This window comes from Apodemus sylvaticus, chromosome 7, assembly GCF_947179515.1.
Source record: "Apodemus sylvaticus chromosome 7, mApoSyl1.1, whole genome shotgun sequence".
NCBI lineage: Eukaryota > Metazoa > Chordata > Mammalia > Rodentia > Muridae > Apodemus > Apodemus sylvaticus.
Genome location: NC_067478.1, coordinates 9,306,634 through 9,332,279, shown reverse-complemented (window position 1 = coordinate 9,332,279; position 25,646 = coordinate 9,306,634). Strand labels below are relative to the sequence as shown.

At 47.8% G+C, this 25,646-nt stretch overlaps 1 protein-coding gene across 1 annotated transcript in view; it reads right to left on the bottom strand.

Annotated features, from left to right (window-relative positions):
• The window catches only part of Cmtm8 (CKLF like MARVEL transmembrane domain containing 8), a 54,401-nt gene extending 30,053 nt beyond the window's left edge, over positions 1 to 24,348 (bottom strand). The window contains exons 1-2 of the mRNA XM_052187074.1: positions 24,330 to 24,348; positions 23,820 to 24,179 (exon numbers count right to left, since the gene is read on the bottom strand). Of these exons, the coding sequence (XP_052043034.1) occupies positions 23,820 to 23,966 (147 nt within the window). The 5' untranslated portion in view covers positions 23,967 to 24,179; positions 24,330 to 24,348. The remainder of the gene's footprint in view (positions 1 to 23,819; positions 24,180 to 24,329) is intronic.
• Positions 24,349 to 25,646: the final 1,298 nt, after the last annotated feature.

Sequence of the window (25,646 nt, the reverse complement as noted above, 5' to 3'; positions counted from 1 at the left end):
AACACAAACACAGGTGTCTGCTCTGAAACGACGGTCGGCTGCAGGCAAATTCAGAGGTCTAGATTTTGCTTACAGCGTTAAACTAATATGAGAAATTTGTCGTTAATAATCCCTGAGAATGCAAGCATGGGCCATAGAGTGGGAAACACCAGCGAGGTGTGTTGGCTCTGAATGCCTGCCTTCCAGCACCGAAGTCATCCACAGCTGGCCTTCACAGTTAACCGATCCAAAGCAAGCTATCCTACAAACACACACACACACACACACAGACACACACACACACACACCGTGTATTCCCACACAGAACTGTTAGGACTTGGACTGTATTTCTTTATCTGTTTGTCCGTTCGTTTTGGTTTTTTGGGGATAGGGTTTCTTTGTGTAGCCCTGGCTGTCCCGGAACTTACTCTGTAGACCAGGCTGGCCTCGAACTCACAGAGATCCACTTGCCTCTGGCCCCTGAGTGCTGGGATTAAAGATGTGTGCCACCACCATCCAGCTGAACTGTAATTGTTTTAAATGGGTTTATTTGACAGAATAGACATCTGTTCTTACATAGTTTTAGTTAGTTGGTTGGTTGGTTAGTTTTATCACATTTGTGAGTTCAATTAAAAAAAAAATCAAACTTTAGATTTAGTGTTTCTTTGAAAGAAAAAAATCAGAACTTCTGCCTGAGGGCCCTGGTTTCTCCACGGTCACGCCAGGCGGTCTCTACGTGATGCCCTGGTTGGAATATGGAGGCTGCAGCTTCTTGCTCACTGGCCATTGATCCTCAGTCATGTATGCTCCCTGAACGATCTCGTGATTGCTGCTGTAAAAGACACTTTAAGAGGCAAGCCAAGACTTCGGCCTTTCTCATTCTTGGCTTAACCTTCTGAGCACCACGGAGCCTCAGAGTCTTGCTTTCTTCATCCTGAAAATGGACGGACAACCCAAACCAGGGCTAATTTGTATCTCGGTATTTGATTCAAATTTGATAAACCACTGGTATCTGAGATGTCTTAAGAAACGCCGGCTGTGTTTGCATTTAGTTCTCCTCAGGAATGAATGTCAGCCCCTCCATTCTGTTGTAAGCTCAGGAGTAAGGACTTGTTGTGTGTTTGCAGAGTCCTGGATACAGAGACCGGGGAATGCACACTCAGATGACCTGGGGTTAGACTCCAGTCTAGCTATGTGCCATCTGTCGAGTGATTCAATCTTCTGGAACCTCTGTTTTATGGCCCGTAATAAAATACGCCAAGAAAATAGTGTCTATCGTATGAACTAAGATTTTATTATTTCTTTTAAAGCCATAGATAAATCATTCCATGTCAAATGTTAAGCACAAAATCCCACTTTGGATATTTCCCAGGGGTCAGCTGGGAAACCATGTTTCTCGGGATTTCAGTGGTCAGCTCTGTAATCTTACCAAGAATCTCCAGGTAAGTTGTGTGTGTGTGTGTGTGTGCAGGTGCTGCTGTGTGCATGTGCGTGTGGAGGTCAGGGGTCACGGCAGGAGTCAGTTCAAGTCTGTTTCCATCTTACGTTTTCGAGACCAGGTCTCTCCCTGGATCTGAAGCGTCCTGATTTAGTCACACGGGCGGTCTAGGGAGCCCTGAGCACCTTCCTTTCCTCTCCTTCTCACTGGCGGGACCACAGACATGCGATGCTGGGCTACACTTGTTCAGGTGAATTCTGGGGGACTGGGCTTTCTATGGTCTCCACACTTTCACGGAAAGCATGTTACCGACCAAACCACCTCCCCAGTTTTCCACAGTTTCCAGATGTTCTTCACAAACCAGAGCTGGAACCAGCATCTCTCCAGCCATATTTTTTGGGGGGGGGTTGTTTGGATTTGTTTTTTTCGAGACAGGATTTCTCTGTGTAGCCCTGGTTGTCCTGGAACTCACTCTGTAGACCAGGCTTGCCTTGAACTCAGAAATCCGCCTGCCTCTGCCTCCCAGAGTGCTGGGATTACAGCATTTTTAAAAAAGATTTATTTATTTAGTATATGTAAGTACACCGTAGCTGTCCTCAGACACTCCAGAAGAGGATATCAGATCTCATTACGGATAGTTGTGAGCCACCCTGTGGTTGCTGGGATTTGAACTCAGGACCTTTGGAAAAGTAGTCAGTGCTCTTAACCGCTGAGCCATCTCTCCAGCCCCCTCTCCTGCCATTTTTAAAAAAGATTTGTTATTTTTAGTTACATGTGTGTGTTCACGGAGAAGCCGGTGGCTCTGGGTGCCGGAGGATTGCAGTTACTGGTGATTGCGAGCTGCCCCACACAGGTGCTCAGAACCAAACCTGGGTCTTCTGCAAGAGCAGTACATGTTCTTACCCAAGTCACCTGTCCAGCCTCATCGTTACTACGGCTTTGATTGCTCCTGTCCACAGGCTGGGGAGTGTGGAAAGCAGTGTGTGCTTCAATTTATTTCAATTTTATTCATCTTGTCAATGCTGAGATATATTTGTGTATTCTACCAGTTTGTTATTTCCAGGATCCCGATGTTTTAATTTAACCATGTGCTGAATTAGTGTCCATGTACACACATGTACCTGCAGAATGCACACACACATGTTGGCTAGGTGTCACATACCTTTATATCTAGTTTGGTTTTTTAAGATTTAGTTCTTTATTATATGTAAGTCACTGTAGCTGTCTTCAGACACTCCAGAAGAAGGCATCAGATCTCATTACGGATGGTTGCGAGCCACCATGTGGTTGCTGGGATTTGAACTCAGGACCTTCAGAAGAGCAGTCGGTGCTTTTAACCACTGAGCCAACTGTCCAGCTGCTTATATCTAGTTTTATTTTGGTTCTCAAAGCAACCTCCTAAGGTGTGGTGTTTGGTAATAATGACTCAGGGAATGTAGCCCATACCTGCTACCCCACAACAAAGCAGAGGGCATTAGTAATGTATCCGTGCTGCATAATACTCCACTTCTAGTTGGAAGACAGGCATTTCCAGGGCCCCAGATCCTTCCAGGCTCATAGGCCTGGGGCTTGGCTCTGCCTCGCCTCTGCATGAGACAGGTTTATCTGGGGACTGTCCCACAGCGAGGAGTCCAGGGCTGAGATGATTTTGTTAAGCCTTATGTTAGGCATTCCTGCTGTGAAAACGGAAACAATGTAAAAGGAGAAAGGTTTTCCAAAAGTTTCCATCCATCATGATGGAGTGGGTGTCAGGAGCAGGGTTTGTATGGCAGGGGCCTGGAAGCCAAGAGTTCCTACCCTTTACTCCAGCTGGGCCTGAGTCTGTGGGAGCTGCTGTGTACCTCATGTACCTCACGGTAGGTCCTCCCCCTTAGTTAATCCTCTCTGGAAACTCCCTCACAAACACTCTGTCCCCCAAGGGCTTCTCCATTCAATCAAGTTAATCAAGTTAAGTTGCAGATAAGCCCAAAAGTGACAGTCTCCAAGAGAAATAATGTCTGAGCCACCAGGCTTTGTACCGTAAATCCAGGCACAGAGGTGGGAATGGGGTGGGGTCAAACTCAGTAGGTAAAGATGCCTAGATTTGATCCCTGAGATCCTAAGTTTCCCCCTGACTCTCCTCCGCATGCACACACACACACACACACACACACACACACAAAATAATTATAACTTAAAAATTGGCCTTAAAAGAAAAACCCCGCAGGGTTTACTTAGCACTCAGAGGTGGCTTCTTCCTAGCTCAGTGAGGCAGCCACTGTGCCCATTCACGTGTGGCAGAACTGACATGTCTACCAGGGATCAATGATCTTCCTTATTCATGATATGCTCCGGCCCCATAGTGATCTACAGTAACCCTGCTTCAGCAAGGGACACAATTCACAGATTACATCAGTTAGAGATTAATGGTAACTAGGTTAGTTACCTGTTTCATCTCTGACCAAACACCTGACAAGACAACTCCTGGGGAGAAGGAGTTACTGTAGCTCCTAGTTTTATGATGGAGTTGAGTCTGTGCCTGGGCTCTGGCCTGGGTGTGGGAGACAGCATCTTGGCATATCACTGGGGTGGGTGAGAAGCATAAAACTAAACTGGATGTAGGCCTCCTCATACCACTGACCTACTTCAGCCAGCTAAGACTCAAGACTCACCTCTGCAAGGGTCCACAGCCTCCCAAACACTGCCCGTAGTGGGAAGTATTTAAAAAGCACCTCCCGGCCAGGCCTCTTCACCAGGTCCCGGCGGGTCTCGCTCAGGGCAGCTCTCACTGTTGCCGCCCAGCCAATCTTTCCCAGCTAGCTCTCCCAGCATCCCAGCTGTGTTTCCTCTCCGCCATAGACGGTAACATAGACTCTGTAAACGGTGGGAGTCCCGTGCTCCGGTTCTGCACCCAAATACCTGGTAAAGCATGTCTCTTGAACTTAAATAGTTAACCACATATATTTATGTATATAAAACTCCCAATTACATAATGCCACTTTATAATGATAAAGTCTTATCCCAATATTCCTAACTTTTCCAAAACACCAGAAATACATCTGGATATCCGCGTCTCTAGTCCACCAAGTCTATCTCTCTCTCCCCGCCCCTCACTTCTCTTAGCTCCTCCTCCTCTCTCCCCTCCTATCACTGGCTCTCATTGCCTCTCTCTGCCTCTCTCTCTCTCTCTCTCTCTCTCTCTCTCTCTCTCTCTCTCTCTCTCTCTCTCTCTCTCTCTCTCTCTCTCTCTCTCTCTCTCTCTCTCTCTCTCTCTCCCCCCCCGCCCCTCCTTCTCTTAGCTCCTCCTCCTCTCTCCCCTCCAATCACTGGCCTCTCTCTCCGCCCCTCACTTCTCTTAGCTCCTCCTCCTCTCTCCCCTCCAATCACTGGCCTCTCATTGCCTCCGTGTGAATGGATAGGAAATATCTTGCAACAACTGCCCACAACTGGGGGCCACATGCTTAAACACTTGAGTCTGTGTAGGAACATTTGACATTCAAATCATTACACTAGCCAGGAATAAAACTGAACACCTAGAGTGGTAGACGCTAATACAAGGTATTCAAATACCTCTCAGAATGTCCTGCACTATGCTCACCACGGTTGACTGCATGTAGCTGAGGACCAAGAGGCACCACGGTGCCTGGTTTCCAAAGTGCTTGTGCGCACCTGTGACCAGCAGCGTGGACCACACGCTTGTGCCAAATAATACTGCCCGGTGCCATGAGACACTGCACCAATCACTGCTCTCAATCAAGCCACCACCTGTCATAGCTGCTGAGAAACGAAATCGTATTCATTTGTTTGTTTTCGACACAGGGTCTCGCTGTGTAGCACTGGCTGGCTTCAAACTGGACAAGTAGCTGAAGATGACCTTGGGTTCCTGATTTCCCTGCCTTCGCCTCTCACACGTTGGGACTAAAGGCAGGTGTGCCACCACACCTGGCTCATTTTTAATTTTGGAGATTTAAATTTTTTATATGTTAGCTTTTTTATAATTTTTCATAATGAAGTGACTCACATTGTAATAACTGTTTTCAAGCCACAGTGCAGAAGTGAGCTAGAATGGTTAGCTAGTAGGGACCACATACCTGTAATCTTCTGGTCTCTGAGCACACAAACAATACCCCTCTCCCCCAAAAAAGGGGAAAACAGTGTTGTGTGTTATGCTGGCAGTAGTATCAAGTATCTTAGTTTCTGTCAAATATCCTAATTTCTTTCACCTTCCTAATTGTATAGTTTTTGTTGAACTTTGGAAACCTCATGATGTTTTCCGCACAAGCCTAGGTGCATTAGGCTGTGTCATACAGATAGACAGACAGATAGACAGATAGATAGATACATAGCATATATCTATGTTATCTAGGTTTCTGTTGCATCATCTTGACATGATAAAAACATGTGATAATGCATTTCCCAAAACACATCCCTGTCAGGACATGATGTGTGTTTGCACACAGTCGTAGTCTCGGGAATTAAGAAATTTTAGAAAAGTCACCACCATTCAGCAGCAATGGTGTGGTCTAGCTCTCCAGCCCATCCTATGCTCTGCCTTACAAAAGCCTCCCTCTTTATTTTAGTGTTAGCTGTGTGTGTACGAAGGCTGGGGTTAGGTGTGCAGGAGTGCAGGTGTCTGAGGGGGTCATAGGTCAGATCTTCTGGAGTCAGACGCACTTTCGAAACCATCGCTCATGGGTGCTGGGAACTGAACTCAGACCCTCTGCAAGAGTGATACCTGCCCTTAACCACTGAGCCATCCCTCCAGTCTCCAAAATTAATTACAGGCTTATAAAAAGTTGCAAAAATAGTATAGAGAGATCTACACCCACCACCGAGCTCCTCCTAACAGCAGAATCTTGTATAACTGGTACTTTAGGTCCAAACCAGAGAACAGATATGGGAACAGTCTTAAGTCCTCCCCAGAGCTCCAGCAGATCTCACTACTCATGCATGTACTTATTATCATGTATTTATTATTATGCATGTATTACTACTACTACTATGAATTTGTTGTTGTTTGAGACAGGGTTTCCCTGTGTAGCTCAGGCTGGCTTCACTCTCTCAATATATAACCAATGCTTCCCTGGGAGCGAGATTCAAGGACCGTTCTCTCCTCCCCGCAGGATCTGTGTGTGTTTGCCCTTCCATTCGGTCAGAGGGCAAAGGATCAGACTCCATTAGCTGCGGGCATGGCTCTGAGGGCATGGCTCTGAGGGCATGGCTCCCTGGGTCAGCCTCAACTGTTTCCTCACCAGAAAAAGTCACATAAATTCACATCTGGTCCAGGCATGGTGGCATGGGCCTTTGATGCCAGCACTTGGAAGGCAGAGGCAGGTGGATGTCTGTGAGTGTGAAGATTTAGTGTCAGGACAGCCAGGAATACATAGTGAGAGCCTGTCTCAGAGAGAGAGAGAGAGAGAGAGAGAGAGAGAGAGAGAGAGAGAGAGAGAGAGAGAAGAAAAAAGAGAAAAGGCTAAGCCCCCATCCATCACTAGCTTTCTTGAGAGCAAGGCACAAGACGCCATTGAATCTGTCGCTCTAATGGCCCAGACACCAGCCAGCTCCCAAAATAGTGACAGGAAAAACAAAACTGTCCCCTCAAACAATCCACAGGCCTTTTCCTTTTTGGCAGGGAGAACTCACTCAACTAAATATGTTTACTTCCAGGTCCTGCAGAATGAAGACAGACAAACACAAAGTTATACACCCTGGGGCTGCGCTTTACAAATGAGGTTTCACAGGACTGACATGGGAGCTACCTCAAGCTAACGATACTTTCTGTACCCAACTTCCTAGTGAGGCACGAAGCCTGCAAAATTGAGGGCAGCCTGGGCTACACAGGGAGAGCCTATCTCAAACAAACCAATGACTAGAGATAGCCAAAGGAAACAGTTAAAAATCCACTGGGGTACACATGTCCCTACATTAATTAATTAATTAATTAATTAATCCATTCATTCATTTTTTTACTACTGTTTAGTATCCCTGATTCTCAAACTGGTGTGTGTGTGTGTGTGTGTGTGTGTGTGTGTGAGAGAGAGAGAGAGAGAGAGAGAGAGAGAGAGAGAGAGAGAGAGAAAGAGGAGGAGGAAGGAGGAAAAAATGAGGGACAGAGATAGAAGAGAAATACATTTCATCTTTTGCCTCTCTCTTCCTTCTCCCCTCCTCTGTTATGACAACTCTATTCAACCTCCTCTCCTCATCTCTCACAAAACAAAACAAATGTCTCGTGTGGGTAGCCTGTGTTGGTCTTGAAATCTTTATGTACCCAAGGATGATGTCAAAATCTTGACCCTCTTTCTTTGACCTGCCAAATGTTGGGATTACAGGACTCCAATACCATACCTAGCCAGTTTAAAGGGAACACACACATAGGGGCCCACGCGCCTGCACACACATGCACACTCCCAGCACGTGCACAAGTTCACATAGAGTCAAGGGGTATAGGTGTTATTGCCTGCACAATATATTTGTGCACCACTTGTGTGCCTAGTGCCCTTGAAGGCCAGAAGAGGGCGCTAGATCCTCTGGAACTGGAGTTACAGATGGTTGTGAGGCACCACGTGGGTTCTAGGATGTAACCTGGGTCCTCTTGCAGCTGAACTGTCTCTCCAGCCCCTAAGGGAACTATTTTCAAGGGTGGTCACCAGAATAGTTCCAGGGAAAAGCGGAGCTTAGAGTCAAACTGGAACTCAGCATCCTGCTATGATAAGGTTGCAGAAAATTGCTAAAGTCTGACTGGTAAATGCGGGAGCAACGGTTTCCCCTTGCAAAGGTGGGGGTGGCAGGAAGATGAACCCCCTGCCCCCACAGAAACAGCTGGGGCTACTGAGTCAAGTCTTGACTCCACCTGGGGTCATAAAGGCCTGTTTGGACCCCTCCTGCTTCTTCCGGTTGACACTGTGCTCACCCCAAGGCCTTCCCTTTAGGCCTCACAGTGGTCTCTGTGAGTCCAGAGGAGGGCATCTCCAGAAGGAGTTGCCACATGTCTTTGCCTGTTTCACATCTGCTCCAGTGGACAGAGGGAGTTTACCCCACATCTAAGAACAGATGACTGAGGTGGGGAGGGTTTTCCGCCTCCAGCAGAAACAACAGCCATGTGACCAAACCAGGTCTGCCAGGGACCTCCTGTCTTTGGTTACCACCAATAAGAAATAAACTCATCTGCCAGGTATGGTAGTGCACTGGGGAGGCAGAGGCAGGGGGATCTCTGAGAGTTTGAGGTCACTTTGGACTACAGAGTGAATTCCAGGCCAGTCAAGAATATACACTGGGTTTTTTTTTGTCCCAAACAAACAAACAGCCCAGCAAAAAACAAACCCTCAAGTTCTAACTATACAGGTATTGAGATGACATGTAGCAAGTACGCCCACCGCAAAAATAATTTCCGGAGAGATCCCACCTTCCATGATAAACTACCCCCACCAAGATGAACCCAGCCTCATGTAACTTGTGAAGTATGTCAGACTCCTTTTTGATCTTATTTAAGCCAGGGTGGTCCAAATTTCCATCATCTTCAACTGCTTCACTGTGGAGAATTAAAAAGTACATTGGCAATAGTTTCAAGTACTCAGCAAATAGTACTCATCACTAGTGTGCTAGGTACCGAGAGCTGTGCCAGTCAGGGTACCTACAGAGGAAGGAAGAGAGGAGAAGCCAAGCAGTCTCTGGTGGCACCCACAAAGCCCTGGTCTGACCCCCAGCACCTCTGACATAGTAGTCACACACCCACCTGCCCCAGGCCACAGCGATTTGACAGTCAAAAGAGAAAAACAGGTTTCAGCCTGGTCTGGGCCACTCAGCCTGTTTCGACACACAGTGCTTGCCCAACAATCTGTCAAGAGTGCAGAGGGCTAGTCCTTCCTGTATCCAAAATAATCACTACAGGCTCCACATTGTGTGTCTGTTCCGTGATAGCTGGTTTTTATATAATGGCAATGAATTCAACTGAAGCAGCGCTTGGGACAAAGGACAGGTATCTGTCTCCTCGGGTCACCCTCATAGGCAGCGACCAGAGCTGTCAGTCCATTTCCCAGAGAGCAGGATCAGCAGTGTGAATTCTGGTCCTTTCTCTCTCTTCTCCCAGTTCTTAAAAAAAGTTATATTATTATTATTATTAATTATTGTTGTTGTTAATATTCTGAAGGAATGTTTTTATGTAGCAAAGAATGTCCTTGAACTCTGAGGCCCTGTCCCTCTGCGTCTGAGCTGTACCAATCTGCTCGGCTTCCGGCAGCCTAAGGAACCCAGTGAGAGGCGTATATTAGGGAGGCCCTCTGCCAACCCCGCCACATCTCCAGCACACCCCTGCCTTCCTTTCAAGATTAAACAATTCTCTCTAACCACAGGACTGGAAAGCAGCACCATGGAAACGCTAGCTACCTATTCAGTAAGTAAATAAATAAATAAATAAATAACGCCAGCAGGCGAGAAGGTTGCCTGCAGTTTCTTAAAGAAGCTCTTCTGGGAGCCGCACGGAATGAGTTCACCCAGACCAGCAGCTCCTTCGGATGGGAGGGAGAAAGGGAGGACCCAGGAGACTCGACCTCCAGTGCTCACTGTGTGGGACGGTGAGGTGGCTCAGGTACCAGAAATCGACCTGAGGGGGTCGAGAGATGGCTCAGCTGTTTAGAGCAATTTTCTGCTCTTCTAGGGGAAGAGCAGTTCCTGGCACCCACATCAGACCGTTCACAACTGCCCGCAGCCTCAGCTTCAAAGATCTGACAGTCTTCTGGCCTCTGTGGGCACCCAAACACACGTGGCACACACACATATAAATAAAACAGAAAGTGTGAGGTGTACTGGCTTCTTGTAAACATCAGAGCTGGGCAATAGCTGTGCGAGGGCAGGAGGCAGCGGGGAAAGCACCGGCTCGTGGGAACTAACAGGTGTGCGGGAGGCCGAGGGATGCTGAGATTTTGTGACAGCGAGGTCCATATCACTTATGTAACATCACCTGATTCCCCACAAAGGGCTTCGAAATTTAAGAAGGGTGAAGGAGGGGGTGGGGCTGGGGTGGGGCAGGTGATGAGGAGGACCTGGTGAGTTGCTGGCTTCAGGAGATGAGGCACCAACAGCGTGCCCAGCATGCCCAGCGTGCCCAGAGAACCTAGCTGGAACTGGGTTCCGCAGCACACACCTGCAGTCCCAGCATTTGGAGTCTGGAGTTCAAATCCCAGCAGTTGAAAGTCAGGAGTTCAAAGTCACTATTGACAGCACTCTTAGCTCAGGGTCAGCTTGGGCTTCCCAAGACCCCCTAACAAACACACACACACACCCCTCAGGACCAAAATGAAACACTAAATAGAAACAGTGGGTGAGTCTTTTCAATAGAAGGATCAATAATCCAAATCAATAATCCCCTTGTTTGACAAACTGTAGCGTGGTAGCTGTTGTTTACAAAAGCAAAGGAAAAGAAGAAGAAAAAAGAAAAGCAAAGGCATTAAACTAGAAAGAGATGCTGGCTTACAACTAACCACCAACTTGGCTATGAGCCACCAAACCAGGAAGCCAGAAGAAAGACACATTCCACGCACTAACAATAAACCGTCAATCTAGAGCTGTGTGGCCTGAGTAATTATCTCCCAAGAATGAGGAAGAAAAAGATTTTCAGGAAACTGAAACAGTTGAGAAGTCTGAGGGGTAGAAAGCACTGAGGGGAAAGAAGGTCTGTGGGCAGTGAGTTTGCTCAGCTGCTGGGGTGGGGGTGGGGCACCAGGCAAGGGCGGAGAATGCTTCCCTGGAGGTAAATTAAACTGAACCGTTAAGTGCTGGGCAGTGGTGGCTCAGGCCTGTAATCCCAGCACTTGGGAAGCAGAGGCAGGCCAATTTCTGAGTTCGAGGCCAGCCTGGTCTACTACAGAGTGAGTTCCAGGACAGCCAGGGCTACACGGAGAAACCCTGTCTTGAAAAACAAACAAACAAACAAACAAAAAGGCACTGGAACGTCCTTTCAGATTTAAAAGCCTTTAGATCTACGGTCCTTGGAGGGGCCCACGTGTGCTGTCGGTACACATATGCATTCGGGGCATGGAGGCCTGAGGAGTGCTCTGCCTCATTATCTCCGAGATGGGATCTTTCACTGAACAAGGAGCTAGGCTGGTGGCCAGCAAGTCTCCTGTCTCTCCCCTCCCCCTTAACCCTCCAGCTTAGCCAGCTCCTTATGTAGACACTGAGGATTTGAACTCTGATCTTCACGTTTTGCACAGCAAGCTCTCTGAACCACTAACCGCCCCCCCCCCCACCCCAGTAGATCATTCAGTATAGCTATTCTAGAAACCTCCTCTCCACAAACATCTCCAACTCTAAGGGGACACTTTGCATTGTGAGACACAAGACACGGCTCACAGGCTGGAGACAAACCTGGAGTCGCGCTGATAAGATGGACATTTCCCCCTCTTGACTGTGGTTTCTCCCAGGAGCTGCCTCAGTAGTGTCTGCCTCTAGGAGCCCCTTCAAGGCTGCCCAAAGCTAGTATTTCCAAGCGAGATTCATTCTCTACAGAGATCTCAGGCATTGATAGGAATTTAGTGGCCTTTACAGCTTCAATGTAACGAGGTCTGTGCTGCCCCCAGCTGCTTCTGGAAACAAGGCAGATTTTTAAATAAATACTGTTTTTTCTCCTATGAATTATTTTCCCCTGTAAGGTGAAACCTCTTATAATTAGTTTGGGATATGGGAAGGAAAGCTTAGGTGAGAAAAGGAACCGAGGCTGGAGTTTGGCCTGTTTCTCACCTCAGGTCATAAGCTCAGACCTCTGGAAAATCAACCAGTCCCGTGGCTTTTCAGACTTTCCTTGACTCAAGCCTTATGGTAATGGAAGTCGATATAATCTTTCCACTGTGGCTTCAAAGCAGCACCATTCACAACTGCAGCTAAATCATCCTATTAATCTTTTACAAAGTCCAAATAAACTGAGCATGGTAAAATACACAGGTCTCTCGCTTTCTTACTGAGGGCTTGCTTGCTTATTTATTTACTTTTTATTTATTTAGGTTTTGTTGCTGCTGTTTGGGTTTTTGTTTGTTTGAGACAGGGCTTTTCTGTGTAGTTCTGGAACTCACTCTTTTTTGGGCAGGGGTTATTTATTTATTTATTTATTTAGAGATAGGGTTTCTCTGTTTAGCCCTGGCTGTCCTGGAACTCACTCTGTAGACCAGGCTGCCTCTGCCTCCCAAGTGCTGGGATTACAGGGGTGTACCACCACTGCCCGGCCTGGAACTCTATAGAGCAGGCTCAGAGATCCATCTGCCTCTGCCTCCCGAGTGTCCCATGCCTGCTTGGGTGCCTGCTGTAGCTTTTAACCTTTAAGATTCTTTAATGCCGTGACCCTGCCTGGTGTGGAGGTTGAGGCAGGAATATGGACAACTGAAGCCTGAACAACATCTGGAAACTTCATTTCAAAAACAACAAGAAGGGTGGGGCTGGAGAGGATGACTCAGTGGTTAAGAACACTGGCTGATCTTCTAAAGGACCGGGGTACAATTCCCAGCACTCACATGGTGGCTCACAACTGTCTGTAATTCCCGTTCCAGGGGATCTGACACCCTCACACCAATGCACATAAAATAAAATAAATATTTAAAGCCCAAAGAAGGGCTGGAGGCGTAGCTCAGTTGGTTCGTTGCTTGCCCAGCCTGTTGGGGTTCAATCCTCAGCATCACGTGACCCGTGTGTGGCGGTACGTTCCTGTCATCCCGGCACCCAGGAGTTGGATCATCCTTGGCCACATAGTGGGTCGAGGCTATCCTGGGACAAGAGGCACTGTCTCTAATAAACAAGCAAACAAACAAATATATATATGTGTGTGTGTGTGTGTGTGTGTGTGTGTGTATCCATCCCCACCACTAAGCACAGTTAGAGCTTAGGGACGCTGAATCTATGGTGAGGCAGGCAACTTGTCCACAAGTGCTGTTGGAACAACTGGACAGCTGTGTGTAGAAAACCGAAGTGAAATCTAAAATCAAAATGAATCTTGGATATAAAATTAAGATCTAAAAGTATAAAACTAACGGGGAGCATACACAGGAGAGAACGTCTATGACTTAATTAGGCTTTCCTGGAAATGACAAAATTTACATACAACCAGAGGAACAACTGGGGTCTGGAGCGATGGCTCCTGGTTCACAGCATTGGCTACTCTTTCAGAAGACCCAGGATCAGTTCCCAGCACTCACTTGGTAGCTCAAACCACCTGTATTCCCAGTTTCAAGGGACCTGACACCCTCTTCTGGCCTCTACAGGCATCATGCATGCACACAGGGCACACATGTACAAACAGGCCAACACTCTACACATAAGATAAAAATAAATAATCCTATAAGAATAAAATAAAACAAACCAAAAAAAAAAATCACCTCAGCCTGGGAGAAAAGTTTTCAAAGCAAGGATCTGTTGAGGAATTCACCACATGGTATAAGAGAAATGGTAAAGAGAAAAGGAAGCCAAGCCCTGGGAAATACAGTCAGTCAGTAAAACGCTTGCTTTGCAAGCGCGAGGACTTAGATTTAGGAGGGGTGGGGGTTAGCCTCCAGTGGTAATACCTGCTCGAAATCCCAGAGCTGGGGAGGCAGAGACAGGAGGATTCCGGGGATCAGGGGTCAGCCAGGCCTGTTGTGCAAGATCCAGACCAAAGAGAGACCCTGTCTCAAAACACGGTGGACATTACAACTGACCTCTAGCCTCTGTCCACACACTCATGACATGTCCGCCCCATACCACATGCACACCCACACACGCACATTCATATGCACACAAGCAAATCATCCTTCAAAACAGCAAATGATTCAAATAGACATTTCTCAAAACAAAACAAAACATACAGATGACAAAAAGACAAAGGAAAATTGATCAGCATTTTTGGTCACAAAGCGAACCAAAACCACAATGGTAAATCACTTCACACCCAACAGAGTCGCTAGAATCAAAGTATATCCTGGTGCGAAGTGAAACCCTCCCGGCCTTCCTTCATGGGCTACCAAGTAGTCCGGCTGCTTTGGGGACAGTCTATTGAAATCTCGAGATATTAATCTGAGTCACCTTCTATAATTCCATTTCTTAAGCTAAAAGAATCAAAAGGGAACACGTCTTCTGCAGAAGTTTGTCCATCAAGGTTCGCAGTAGCATTATATTCATAAAGGTCAAAATACGCAAGCAACTCAAAGATCTGCCAGCTGGTGAGCAGATGACCGAAATCTTAAATACGGTGAGATGGAATAGCACCTGACCACAACAATAGTAAAATGCTCACACTGTACAGCATGAATATACCTTTTGACTTCGGTTGGTGTCCTGTGTGTGAGTGTGTGTGTGTGTGTGAGATGCATGTATGTACTGTGAAGCCAGAGGTCGGCTTCAGATGTCTTCCTCTATTGTGTTACACCCTATAATATATATATATATTGGAGACAGGGCCTCTCATTAGACCTGGAGCTCATCAATGGGCCAGTAAGCTTAGTGAAGCCCTTGTCTCTGCCTCCTAGCACTGGGGTTGCAGCTACACACCACCTCACCCTGCTTTTTACGTGGGTGCTGTCGAGCTGGACTCAGACTCCCATGCTTGTGCCACAAGCCTCTTGTGAACTGCACGGATGATTCTTGGAAGCATGACACTAAGTGACAGCCATTGAAAAGTAAGGACCACGCAGAGCAGGACTCCATTTATGTGTAACATGCAGAGCAGGCAAATTCACAAAGACAGAAAGTAGGTTAGTGATTCCCGTAGGCAGACGAATGGGAAGAGTGGGGAGTGCCTGCTGGCAGGTGCAATCTCTTTTAATGAGGTGAAGTTCTAATTAGCTAATGGGGATAGTTTGTCCAAACCTATAATCATCTATGAGCCTCCGAATTGTACCTTATAAAAGGTCAACTTTACAAATGAGTCATATCTCAATAAAGCTAGGAATTCGTGCCTGGTACTGTAAACCCGATCATAATGGCTAGGGTGGACACAGTCCCTGGGGGTGAGCAGACTATTGTTACTTTGCTAAATGGGCCTGCTACTGTACTTTCTCCCTAAGTGGGACGTCTGCACCGTCCTTTCCAAGGCTCAGGGGACAGTAGAAGAGGGGGCAGAAAGATGTAAGAGCCACAGGATGGGAAAGAGAGCTGTGAGATGCTGTGTCCTGGATGTGACACGGCTATGGTACCCATCACCCCACAGCAACTGTGCCCACTTGCTTTACGCATGCACAAGACCCAGCCCACCCCTCCCTAAGGAGCCACAGGCAGTGAACAGTTGCTGGGGAGGGGGTCCCTTTCCCTAATGGTGTAGCCCCTGCTAAGCTGCCCTTGTTCAAGTAAACCCCTTACCCATGCTCACCCGGGCACCACCATGCCCTCCTCCTGTAAAATGAATTTTAACCACTCTAAGAGTAAAATGAAGGCTGGAGAGATGGCTCAGAGGTTAAGAGCACTGACTGCTCTTCCAGAGGTCCTGAGTTCAATTCCCAGCACCCACATGGTGGCTCACAACCATCTGTAATAGGATCTGATGCTCTCTTCTGGTGTGTCTGAAGACCATTTATTTATACATATAAATAAATAAATCTTTAAAAAAAGAGTAAAATGATCCAGAGAAAGAGAGAGAGAGAGAGAGAGAGATTTATTCTTTTTTGTTTGCTTGTTTTTGTTTTGTTTTTTTTTCAAGACAGAGTTTCTCTGTGTAGGCCTGGCTGTTTTGAAACTCGATCTATAGATCAGGCTGACCTCCAACTCAGAGAGAGAGATCTATTTGCCTCTGCCTGACAAGTGCTGGGATTAAAGGCGTGCGCCATAACTAGTTGGCCAGAGAGATTCATTTAGTTTAAAGGATGTTTGTTAAAATGTCGTTCAAAGGAGGAAACAAATGCATAAACAGCGGTAGGAGTCTGGCTGCTTCTGGGGTACCGTGTGGTCATTAGAAATGGAGTAAAGGGACCTCAAGTGTGGTTCAGTGGGTAAGAGTGCCGACTGCTCCTGCACCCCCACGGCAGCTCACGACTGTCTATGACTCTGTGTCTAGCTCTCTCTCTCTCTTTTTTTTTTTTAGCAACTTTTTTTTTTTATTTTATTCATATGAGTACACTGTTGCTGTCTTCAGACACACCAGAAGAGACCCTTACAGATGGTTGTGAGCCACCATGTGGTTGCTGGGAATTGAACTCAGGACCTCTGGAAGAGCAGTCGGTGCTCTTAACCACTGAGCCATCACTCCAGCCCTAGCTCTCTCTTTTGCCTTCCGTAGGCAACAGGCACACAGGTGGTACCCAAATACGCACACATCCTGGCAAAACACCTGCACACGTGAAATAATTAAATGAATATTTTTTAAAGGACAAAAGCAAGTTGGTCAGGGAGGTATATAATATATAATACTTATGCATTATGTAAGTTCATATAATAAAAAATCTTTTAAAAGATGGAATTTTAAAAATTCATATAATAAAAAAATGCTTTAATACCCTAGTAAGGGTGTCACATACAGTGGCATACTCCTTTAGTCCCCAAACTCTGAGGCACACCACAGGTGGATCTCTTCTACTTCTAGGTTAGCCTGGTCTACATAGTGAGTTTTGGTGTAGCCAGGGCTCCATGATGAGACCCTGCCTCACATAATCAGACAAAAAAAAGGTGGGAGGAATAAGAAATAAATGAATGAAGAAAAGAAAAAGAACAAGAGAAAGAGGAGGAGGAGGGAGCAAATATGATCAGAGTACATCATACAAAACTGTGAAAGAAGGTAATTTTAAAAATACACACGGCAGGCTGGGCAGCTGGCTCAGTGGTTGGTTAAGAGCACTTCTGCTGTTGCAGAAGACCAGAGTTCAGGTCCCAGCGCCCACTGTGGGCGGCTCCCAACTGCCTGTAACTCCAGCTCCTGGAGAGCTGAAGCCTTGGTGAGGGCTCCTGGGCCCACGCGCACAAACCTATTCACAGACACAGGCGCTACATATACCTAAAAGTAAAATAATCTTTAAAACAATGGGGCTAATCACTTCTGGGAAAAGGTAATCAGCGTCAGAGATAGCACGTAATGGCTTTGAGAGCGCATAGAGTAAAACTGGGCAGACGCGGAGAAGATTAGCATGGCCCGCTCGACACAGAGAAGATTAGCCCGGCCCGCTCGCACGGCTGACGGCGCAAATTCAGCCGCTTTCCCCTTTTAGTTCAGTTGCGGATCTCAGCCCATGGAAAGGAAGCTGCTGCCTACACTTGGATTGAGCTTTCCCATCACAACAAACCCAATTGAGAAGTCCCCTCAAAGACACACCCAGAGCCTTGTTCCTGGGTGACTAGAGTGTGTCAAGTGGACAACCCATTATCCACCACAGCCACAGCAAGAGACAGGTAGAGTTGTTTATGTTTTTAAAAATTATGGATAAGTAGCAGACAACTCAAGAAATTCCAGAAGATTTTCAGAAACTACCATGAAAGGTAAATAATGGTTCACCAAGAGTTCTTACCAACGAACAGTCAGCCCACAGCAGTTCTTTGTGCTGGAATTGTCCCACACATTTCAAGGCATTGGCATCCCTAGCCTGCACGGGGCATTAGCCAAGCAGTAGAAACCCCTACATTATGACAATCACCACTTCACGATGCTCCCCACTTTAGATGTAGAAGGGCACCGCACCTATGCTTGTATATGCGAGAGTGGGGGTGTGTGCGGAGGGGGGGCTTAGTTCATCTTTTTAAAGTTTCTTTTTCCTCACTGGCTGGCTTCTTTTTTTTTTCCTCTAAAGACTTTTGCGAAATGGAAATGAACCCTCACTCCTTTGAAAAGGGGCTGACAAGATGGGATTTAGATGCCAGCCCTCAGTCCACCCAATCCCGGTTGCCTCAGCTAAGTTTGCTTGGGACAGTTAAGCAAATAAAAGAGGACTTAACATCCTTACATAAATGCCATACTTCATTTGAAAGTCACCAATAACAGGAAGGAGTCAATTAGCCGAGATTGTTGCAATCGCTTTGATTCTGTTTCGAGTGCTTGTAATAGTTAGAAGATTGCAGCATCATCCAATTCACAGGTCAAGTACTGGGCTCTTACTAGCTTGTAATAAAACTGTAAAAGGAAAGAAACCCCTATAATTTGGTTTCAACATAGTTACCATGGCACAGCCCTGAGTATTAGGTTGATCTACAGCCACTCCCCCTGACCCCAACAGGCAATTATTCCAATTCTTTAAGGTTCAAACAGAAGTCACGTCTTGCAATGTTTGTATCGAGGTATGTCTTAAGAAATAGGATGGAAGAAGTCAGAAACACACCCACGGTCCTCCATCTGCAGTAATCACCATATTTCATGATATTCAAGAATTGGACCCTTATAAGCTGTATCTCAATCCAGATGCTAACTCATGAACAAATAAGTATCTTAGAATAAAGCACTGGGGATAGAGAGAGAAGGCTCGGGAGTTAAGAACACTAACTATTCTTTCAGAGGACTGGAATTCGGTTCCCAGCACCCACATCAGGTGGCTCCCAGGTATGTGTAACTCCAACCCAGGGGATCCAATGTCTCTTCCAGGTGAGCTGGCCAGAGAGTACGGGGGTGGGGGGTGGTGGGGGAGGGGGGAAGGTATGGGGGGAGGGCATGGGGGGGAGGGGGAGTCTCCTCCTCCAGTATCATGGTATGAGTGCCAATGTCAGACACACCCATGAGTGTGGTTTCTCATGGGTTCTGGGAATCTGAATTCAAGTCGTCACGTGGTGTGTCATTTCAGGTGATCCTGTGCATTTTCAATTCTCACGGTCCTTCTAGCCTGCACATAAATGGCACACACTACTGATGACATCAAGCAGCAGAACTTTGAGGAAAGGTGACCTCAGAATGTTCGCAAGTAACATACATCTGTGCTTTCTAGCCAACAGTTCTACTTTAAGGAACTTTTTTTTTCTTAGATAAAACCAACTAGATAAATAATGGAGAGATCAGCTGTCCTGTTAGCCAGAGCCATTCGTTCCTTCACCCTCCAGTGCAGGGGTGAGGAAACACTGGAAATCCTGCAAAACTCACACAGCATCTGTCTTACAGTGTTACTGCTGTGAACAGACACCACGACCAAGGCAACTCTAATAAGGACAACATTTAATTGGGGCTGGCTTACAGGTTCAGAGGTTCAGTCCATTATCATCAAGGCGGGAGCATGGCAGCATCCAGGCAGGCATGGTGCAGGAGGAACTGAGAGTTCTGTATCTTTATCCAAAGGAAGCCAAGGAGCAGAGTGTCTTCTAAGAAGGGTCTCAAAGCCCACAAAGACACTCTTCCTCTAAGAAGGCCACACCTCTTAATAGTGCCACTCCCTGGGCCAAGCATATTCAAATCACCAAAGCATTCATGCAAATAGGACCTGGGGGGATGGTTCACTGCTCTAGCTGAGCAGTGATGAGGATTGAGAGTTTGGGTCCCAGCACCTACAATGTAACAAGCTGGAATGGCAGCTATAATGTAACAAGCTGGCAATGCGTGATCAGGCGCCACACACACTTGTAACCCAAGTTGGGAGGATATGGAGGCAGGAGGATCACTGGCTTCTAGCCTAGTTGAGAAAATGCAAGCCCCTAGATTCAGGGAGAGACCCTGGTTCAAACAAAGACGGAGAGTGACAGAGGACACACAGGCCTCTTCGTTCACACACACAAACATACACACACACTAATAAATAAACTTAAAAAAATGTGTAAACAGCAGGCCACATATAATGAAAACAGCATAAGAGGAGTTTTGTTTTTGTTTTTATTTTTAAAGTGGAAAGACAGGCTGGAGCGATGGCTCGGTCCTTAAGAGCACCAGTTGACCTTCCAGAGGTCCTGAGTTCAATTTCCAACAACCACATGGTGGCTTACAACCATCTGTAATGGGACCTTTCTGGTGTGTCCGAAGACAGTGACAATGTACTCATAGACATAAAACAAATAAATTAATAAATTTTTTAAAAAAATGTTTTAAAGAGGAAAGGCCAGAACAATAAACCAATTTTTAAAAAAAAATTTAAATGATGTTTTTGGGCTGGAGAGATGGCTCAGTGGTTAAGAGCACCGACTACTCTTCTGAAGGTCCTGAGTTCAAATCCCAGCAATCACGTGGTGGCTCACAACCATCTGTAATGAGAGCCGACGCCCTCTCTGGTGTGTCTGAAGACAGCTACTGTGTACTTACATATATTAATAAATAAATGAATCTTTAAAAAAATGGTGTTTTCCTTATTTGAGAGAACATGCCAGGTTCTCAGTGTGCAGGAAGGAAAGACCCTCACATGAAGCCATGTCGCTGTGACAGTTTTACAGAGAAAGAACATTCTAATGGGATGGGGAAGTGAGCTGGAATTAACTTTTGGTTTTGAGAAAGATTCTCAGGCAGCACAGGCTAGCCTGGAACTTGCTATGTATCCAAGGATGACCTTGAACTCCTGACCCTCCTGCCTCGACTTCCATGTAAGTTAGCCTATGGCTCAGTGGTGAGGTGTTTGCCAAGTCATTGTTCAACTGTACCAGTCTAACCCAAGCCACCCGATGGCTATCACGGAAGAGAGGCAGGGCTGAACGTCCGTGGTCCACGTATGGCTTTTCTATTGCGGTGATAAAGCACGTGACCAAGGCGACTTATAGAAGAGTTTATTTGGGCTTATGGCCCCATGATGGCAGAGCTAAGGTGTGATGGCACAGGCAGGAAGTTTGAGGTCCCTCTCTTAAACCACAAACAGAAACAGATGAGTGCACCGGGAATGATCCCAGGCTAAAAGCTCACGCCACTGCTTCCTGGGACAAGGCCACATCTCCTAAGACTCCCCCAGCAATGCTGTTAATTGGGGAATCAAGTTTTCAAATATCTGAGACAATGGGGGACATCTTATTCAAACCACCACAGTCTGCTAAAGCCAAGGCTTCGTCTTTTGGAGCGAAAGGCAATGCACAGTGTCTAAGATCAGCAACAGACTCCAAGAGACAGTACCATAAACGTGTAAGACCGCAGGCGGCTCGGCAGTGAAGGTGCTGACTGGCAAGGTCCTTCAATCCCAGGAACCAACCTAGTACTGAGAACTGATTTCCTCATATTGACCTCTAACCTCCACTCTCATGCCTGCCAGGTAAATAAACAGAATAAAATAATATATGATTCAAAGCTCCAAGAGATCTGAATGCGGCTACCACTAGGTATGGAGACAGAGTGAAATTTGCGTTTTCCTGCCTGTAATACTATCTGGCTATTTATTTATTTATTTATTCATTCATTTATTTTGTTTCTTCCGGGTAGCTCTGCCTATCCTGGAACTCACTCTGTAGACTAAACAGGTCTTGAACTCACAGAGATCCACCTGCCTCAGACTCCCAAGTGCTGGGATTAAAGGTATGTGCCACCACTGCCCAGCTCAAGGATAATTTGACTCTAACGGGCACTGCTGTCTCTGTCTGAATAAGGCGGGCAATGGCTCAGTGGATAAAAAAAGTACCAGCTGCATGAAAGTCCTGATGCTGCCCTCTCAGTATCCATGCAAAAATCTGGGTGTAGTAGTTCATGCCTATAAGGCCAGTGCTTGGGGTTTGAGACAGATGGGTCCCAGAGTCTCAGCTAAATACCCAGGTTCAGTGAGAGACCGTATCTCCAAAAATAAGGTGGCAGGCTGGTAGGACGGCTGCACAGAGATAGGTGTTTGCCACCAATCCTAACATTGTCCTTCAAATCCCAGGAGCAACTTGGCGGAAGGAGAGAATTGATTGCCATAGCTTGTCCTCTGACCTCCACAGGCCACGCCCCCTCCCGAATAAAGAAGAGAACTCTGAAGACACCTGCTGTGGCTCTCCAGCGCCCACCACACCTGGATGAGCATAGCCACACACGCCCACGCACACACATACACCAAAGCCAAAAACTGTACTGAGCAGCTCACCGCAGCCTATAGACCCGTGGCAACCCATCGACGGTAGTTTGTCTCATCGATGGGATGAAGGGTCCGTCACAGTTCTTTTGCCTTCATGTTTTCTGAAGGTACGAAACAGAGAGCACATGAGCAGCAAACCAGACGACACTAAGTGGTGGTGGTCCCAGCCACCCCACAGAAGCCCCAACTCAGCCACTTGAGCGTCTGTTTGCTTTGCTGAAGCAGGAGAGCCTGCCAACTCCCTCACTCACACAGCAAATATTTGTCGAGCTCTCTAACGCCAGGCCAGGCCTAGCACTGTGACTGTACTACTCAGGGCTATTTAATAGGGCTGCAGATACCCTCGGGGCTTGGTGATGAGCTCAGCCACCGCTTTCCCAACTTTCTGTGGAAGCTGATTGGGTGGGTCTGGGGTGGATCTGCGCCTTGAACCATCAAGCTCCCTGGATCCACACACCAACTGCTCAAGGGCCCTTTCTCAGAGGGTCTACGCACGTCTCAGCCACTGTACACCACGACCCCCCTCCAATTCTCTAGCTTCCATACGGGCTGGATTTCAGTTTCACCAATGCTTCCTTGGGTCCCTAGATGCCACAGAAAGGAAACTCCTATTAGTCGACGCTCCTTAGCAGGTAAGAGCAGAGAGAAAAGGGCAGCCGTGGGTTTGAATCTCAGCTCCGTCCCCTCTCTGAACCTCAGTTTCCTCGCGGGTAAAATAAGCTTACTTACAACTACCTTCTCGGAAGAGCACTTCAGGGACTACACAAGCTCAGAAGCTTCTACAGGACTGACACCCTGTCAGAGGGCGAAGACAATAGATAGTGGCCGCCACAAGCACTCAACAGAACTCCAGGCGGAAGGCCTGGCTTCCCAGGAACAGTATGTACAAGCCTGCCTCCCTCCCAGGCACGTGCCCAGCCCCCATCAGGATGTGCTCGGTCTGTACAAAGGCCCTCAAGGTCTCAAAGAAGCTGAGATTCTCAGATTTATTCAGGGAAATGTTCTTGATTCATCTCAATCTGACTACAGGAAGATAAATTATGAGAAAGTTCTCTTCTTTGTAACTTATAATAGGAAAAGTTTTAGAAATGGGGGTGCGGCTCAGTGATAGAACACCCAACTGGCACGTGTAGCTCTGGGTTCCAGCGCAGCACTTTGGAAGGGTCAGTTTGATAAAGAGCTTTGTTTTTAGGGACCCATGCACGTGGAGGAGATCAGGTGAGGTAGGCCCTAGGTATTCCGGACACCCATGATCAATAAACGCCCACCAAAGTATCCCGCTGCCAGGAAAGGCCACCATCCTCTAATGAAAACAGCAAGCTGAGATGCCTCCCACAACAGACACCCTGAGGGTCACGACCCCGGTCCCCAAGGGAACTTCGGGTGAAAGAACCTGGGTGTGAGTTTTGCACTTTACAAAGACGCTGAGCTCAAGAGTGTTCCCGGAGTCCGCGGGAAGACCGGAGCCAGCTCGGTGGGCGGAGCTGGAGGCGCGAGCTAGCCGAGTCCACCTGCCTCCCTCTGCCCGGCCCAACCCGGCCCGGCCGGGCCCGGCGGACACTTACGATCTCTGCCACGATCAGGAGCCCCGGCGGGGTGCGGAGGAACTCTCGGTCGTAAGCGAAGCTGCTGCTGGTGGTGGAGAAGTTCTCCGCGAAGGAGCTGGTAGTGGTGGTGACCGTGTGCGAGCGCGCGCGCTGCTGCTCTTCCATCGTCGCGCCGGGAGCTGGCCCGGGTCCCCGGGGACCCTACCCCCACCCAATGAGTTCCCTGGGCTCAGGGTCGCGGGCCAGGGAATCGCGGCTGATGGGAGGCGGGCAAACCCGGGTGATCTCCAGGGTCAGGTCCGCAAGTGTCCCAACCCGTCGTTGCGCGCACTCTGGGTCTGTTCGGGACCCGGGAGCGGGATCGCTGGCGACCGGTAGCTGCGGACGGTGGGGGGAGGGGAGAGGAGGGGAGGGGCGTAGACTGGGTGAGGGCGGGCACTCCGGGACCTCCCCTCCGGGGCGCCGCCGCGCGGCCACAGCACCTGTCTCCCGGGGACTGAAAGCTCTCAGGGGTGCAGGGACGCTCACCGGATCGCTAAGGGTGAGCGGCACCTCCTGGTCACACCTCTCCTAGCTCGGGCCACAATCAGGCTCCTCCTACCTAGGGCCACCAGACTTGGACCAGCTTCCTCCCACCTGGCCGGACTAGCAGCACAGGGCCTCTTAAGGAAATCCAGGACTCCAGGGACGTGGCGGCTCCGGGACTCAGACAACCAGGCGGATGGGGGAGGGAGGCTAGAATCGTGACCCAACCAGACCTTAGACCGGAGATCGATGTGAGGCCGCTTGGACAGCCCTCACCTACTCTGCTGCAGCCGCCAGCAAAGCCGAGCGCTGTTTCCTGCCCCTCCTGTCCGGAACAATTTGAGGAATCAATTTAATCGCCCGGGACTAAGAGCAAGAGGCTTCCAGTCGCTCTCCACAACTCTGGCGGGGACTAGCTCGCGCATGGAGAGGAGGTGGAAGATGGGGAGATGTTCGGGGCTCCTGGTCAAGATGTATCATTAAAACGGATCCCATTAGCCTTGGAGGGGAGAAAAGTTGTTTCAAACTTAAAAGGAAACTGTGCAAAGTGATGTTTTTGACAAGCTAGCTGTGCTTCCTGGGGTCAGGGAGGAGGGGTGGACATCTCTGTGCGTGGGAAGCTGTGCGCCAGTCAGGTGAGTGCTGCACTGAACCCTGGGTACTCGTGGAATTAGCATGAAGTTATCCGTTCTGCTTTACCGCACCTCAGTGGTGCCACCCGAGATTCAAGACAGGCTTTGATGGACGACGGACATCTGGTCAAAATGATCTACGTCCCTGTGCCCCCTCCTGTTTTGTGAAGAGTGACAGTAGACAATTAATCTGAACCCACCAGGTGGCTTTTGATTCCGAGTGAAAGCATATCAGATCTTAAAAGTTGTCAGAGGGTGTATCCTATTGGTGGATCCAAAAAGAAAGCACAAATAGCAAGCCAATAGAAGGAGTTAGTTTATAGGAAATGGTTCCCACTCGTAATCCCAGCACTCAGGAGGCAGAGGCAGGCAGATTTCTGAGTTCGAGGCCAGCCTGATCTACAGAGTGAGTTCCAAGACAGCCAGAGATACATAGAGAAACCCTGCTTTGAAAAAAAAATAATAAAACAAACAAAAACATCTTTTTAAGCCAAATGGTGGTGTTGCACCTTTTAATCCTAGCCTGGGAAGTAGAGGTTTGAGGCCAGCCTGGTCTACAGAGTAAGTTCCAGGACAGCCAGAGATACACAGAAAAATCCTGTCTTAGGGGGTGGTAGTGGTGGTGGGGAAGAGTTTAAACCTGGAGCCTCTCTAGGAAAACTCTGGGGTAAAGCATTCAAAGACATAT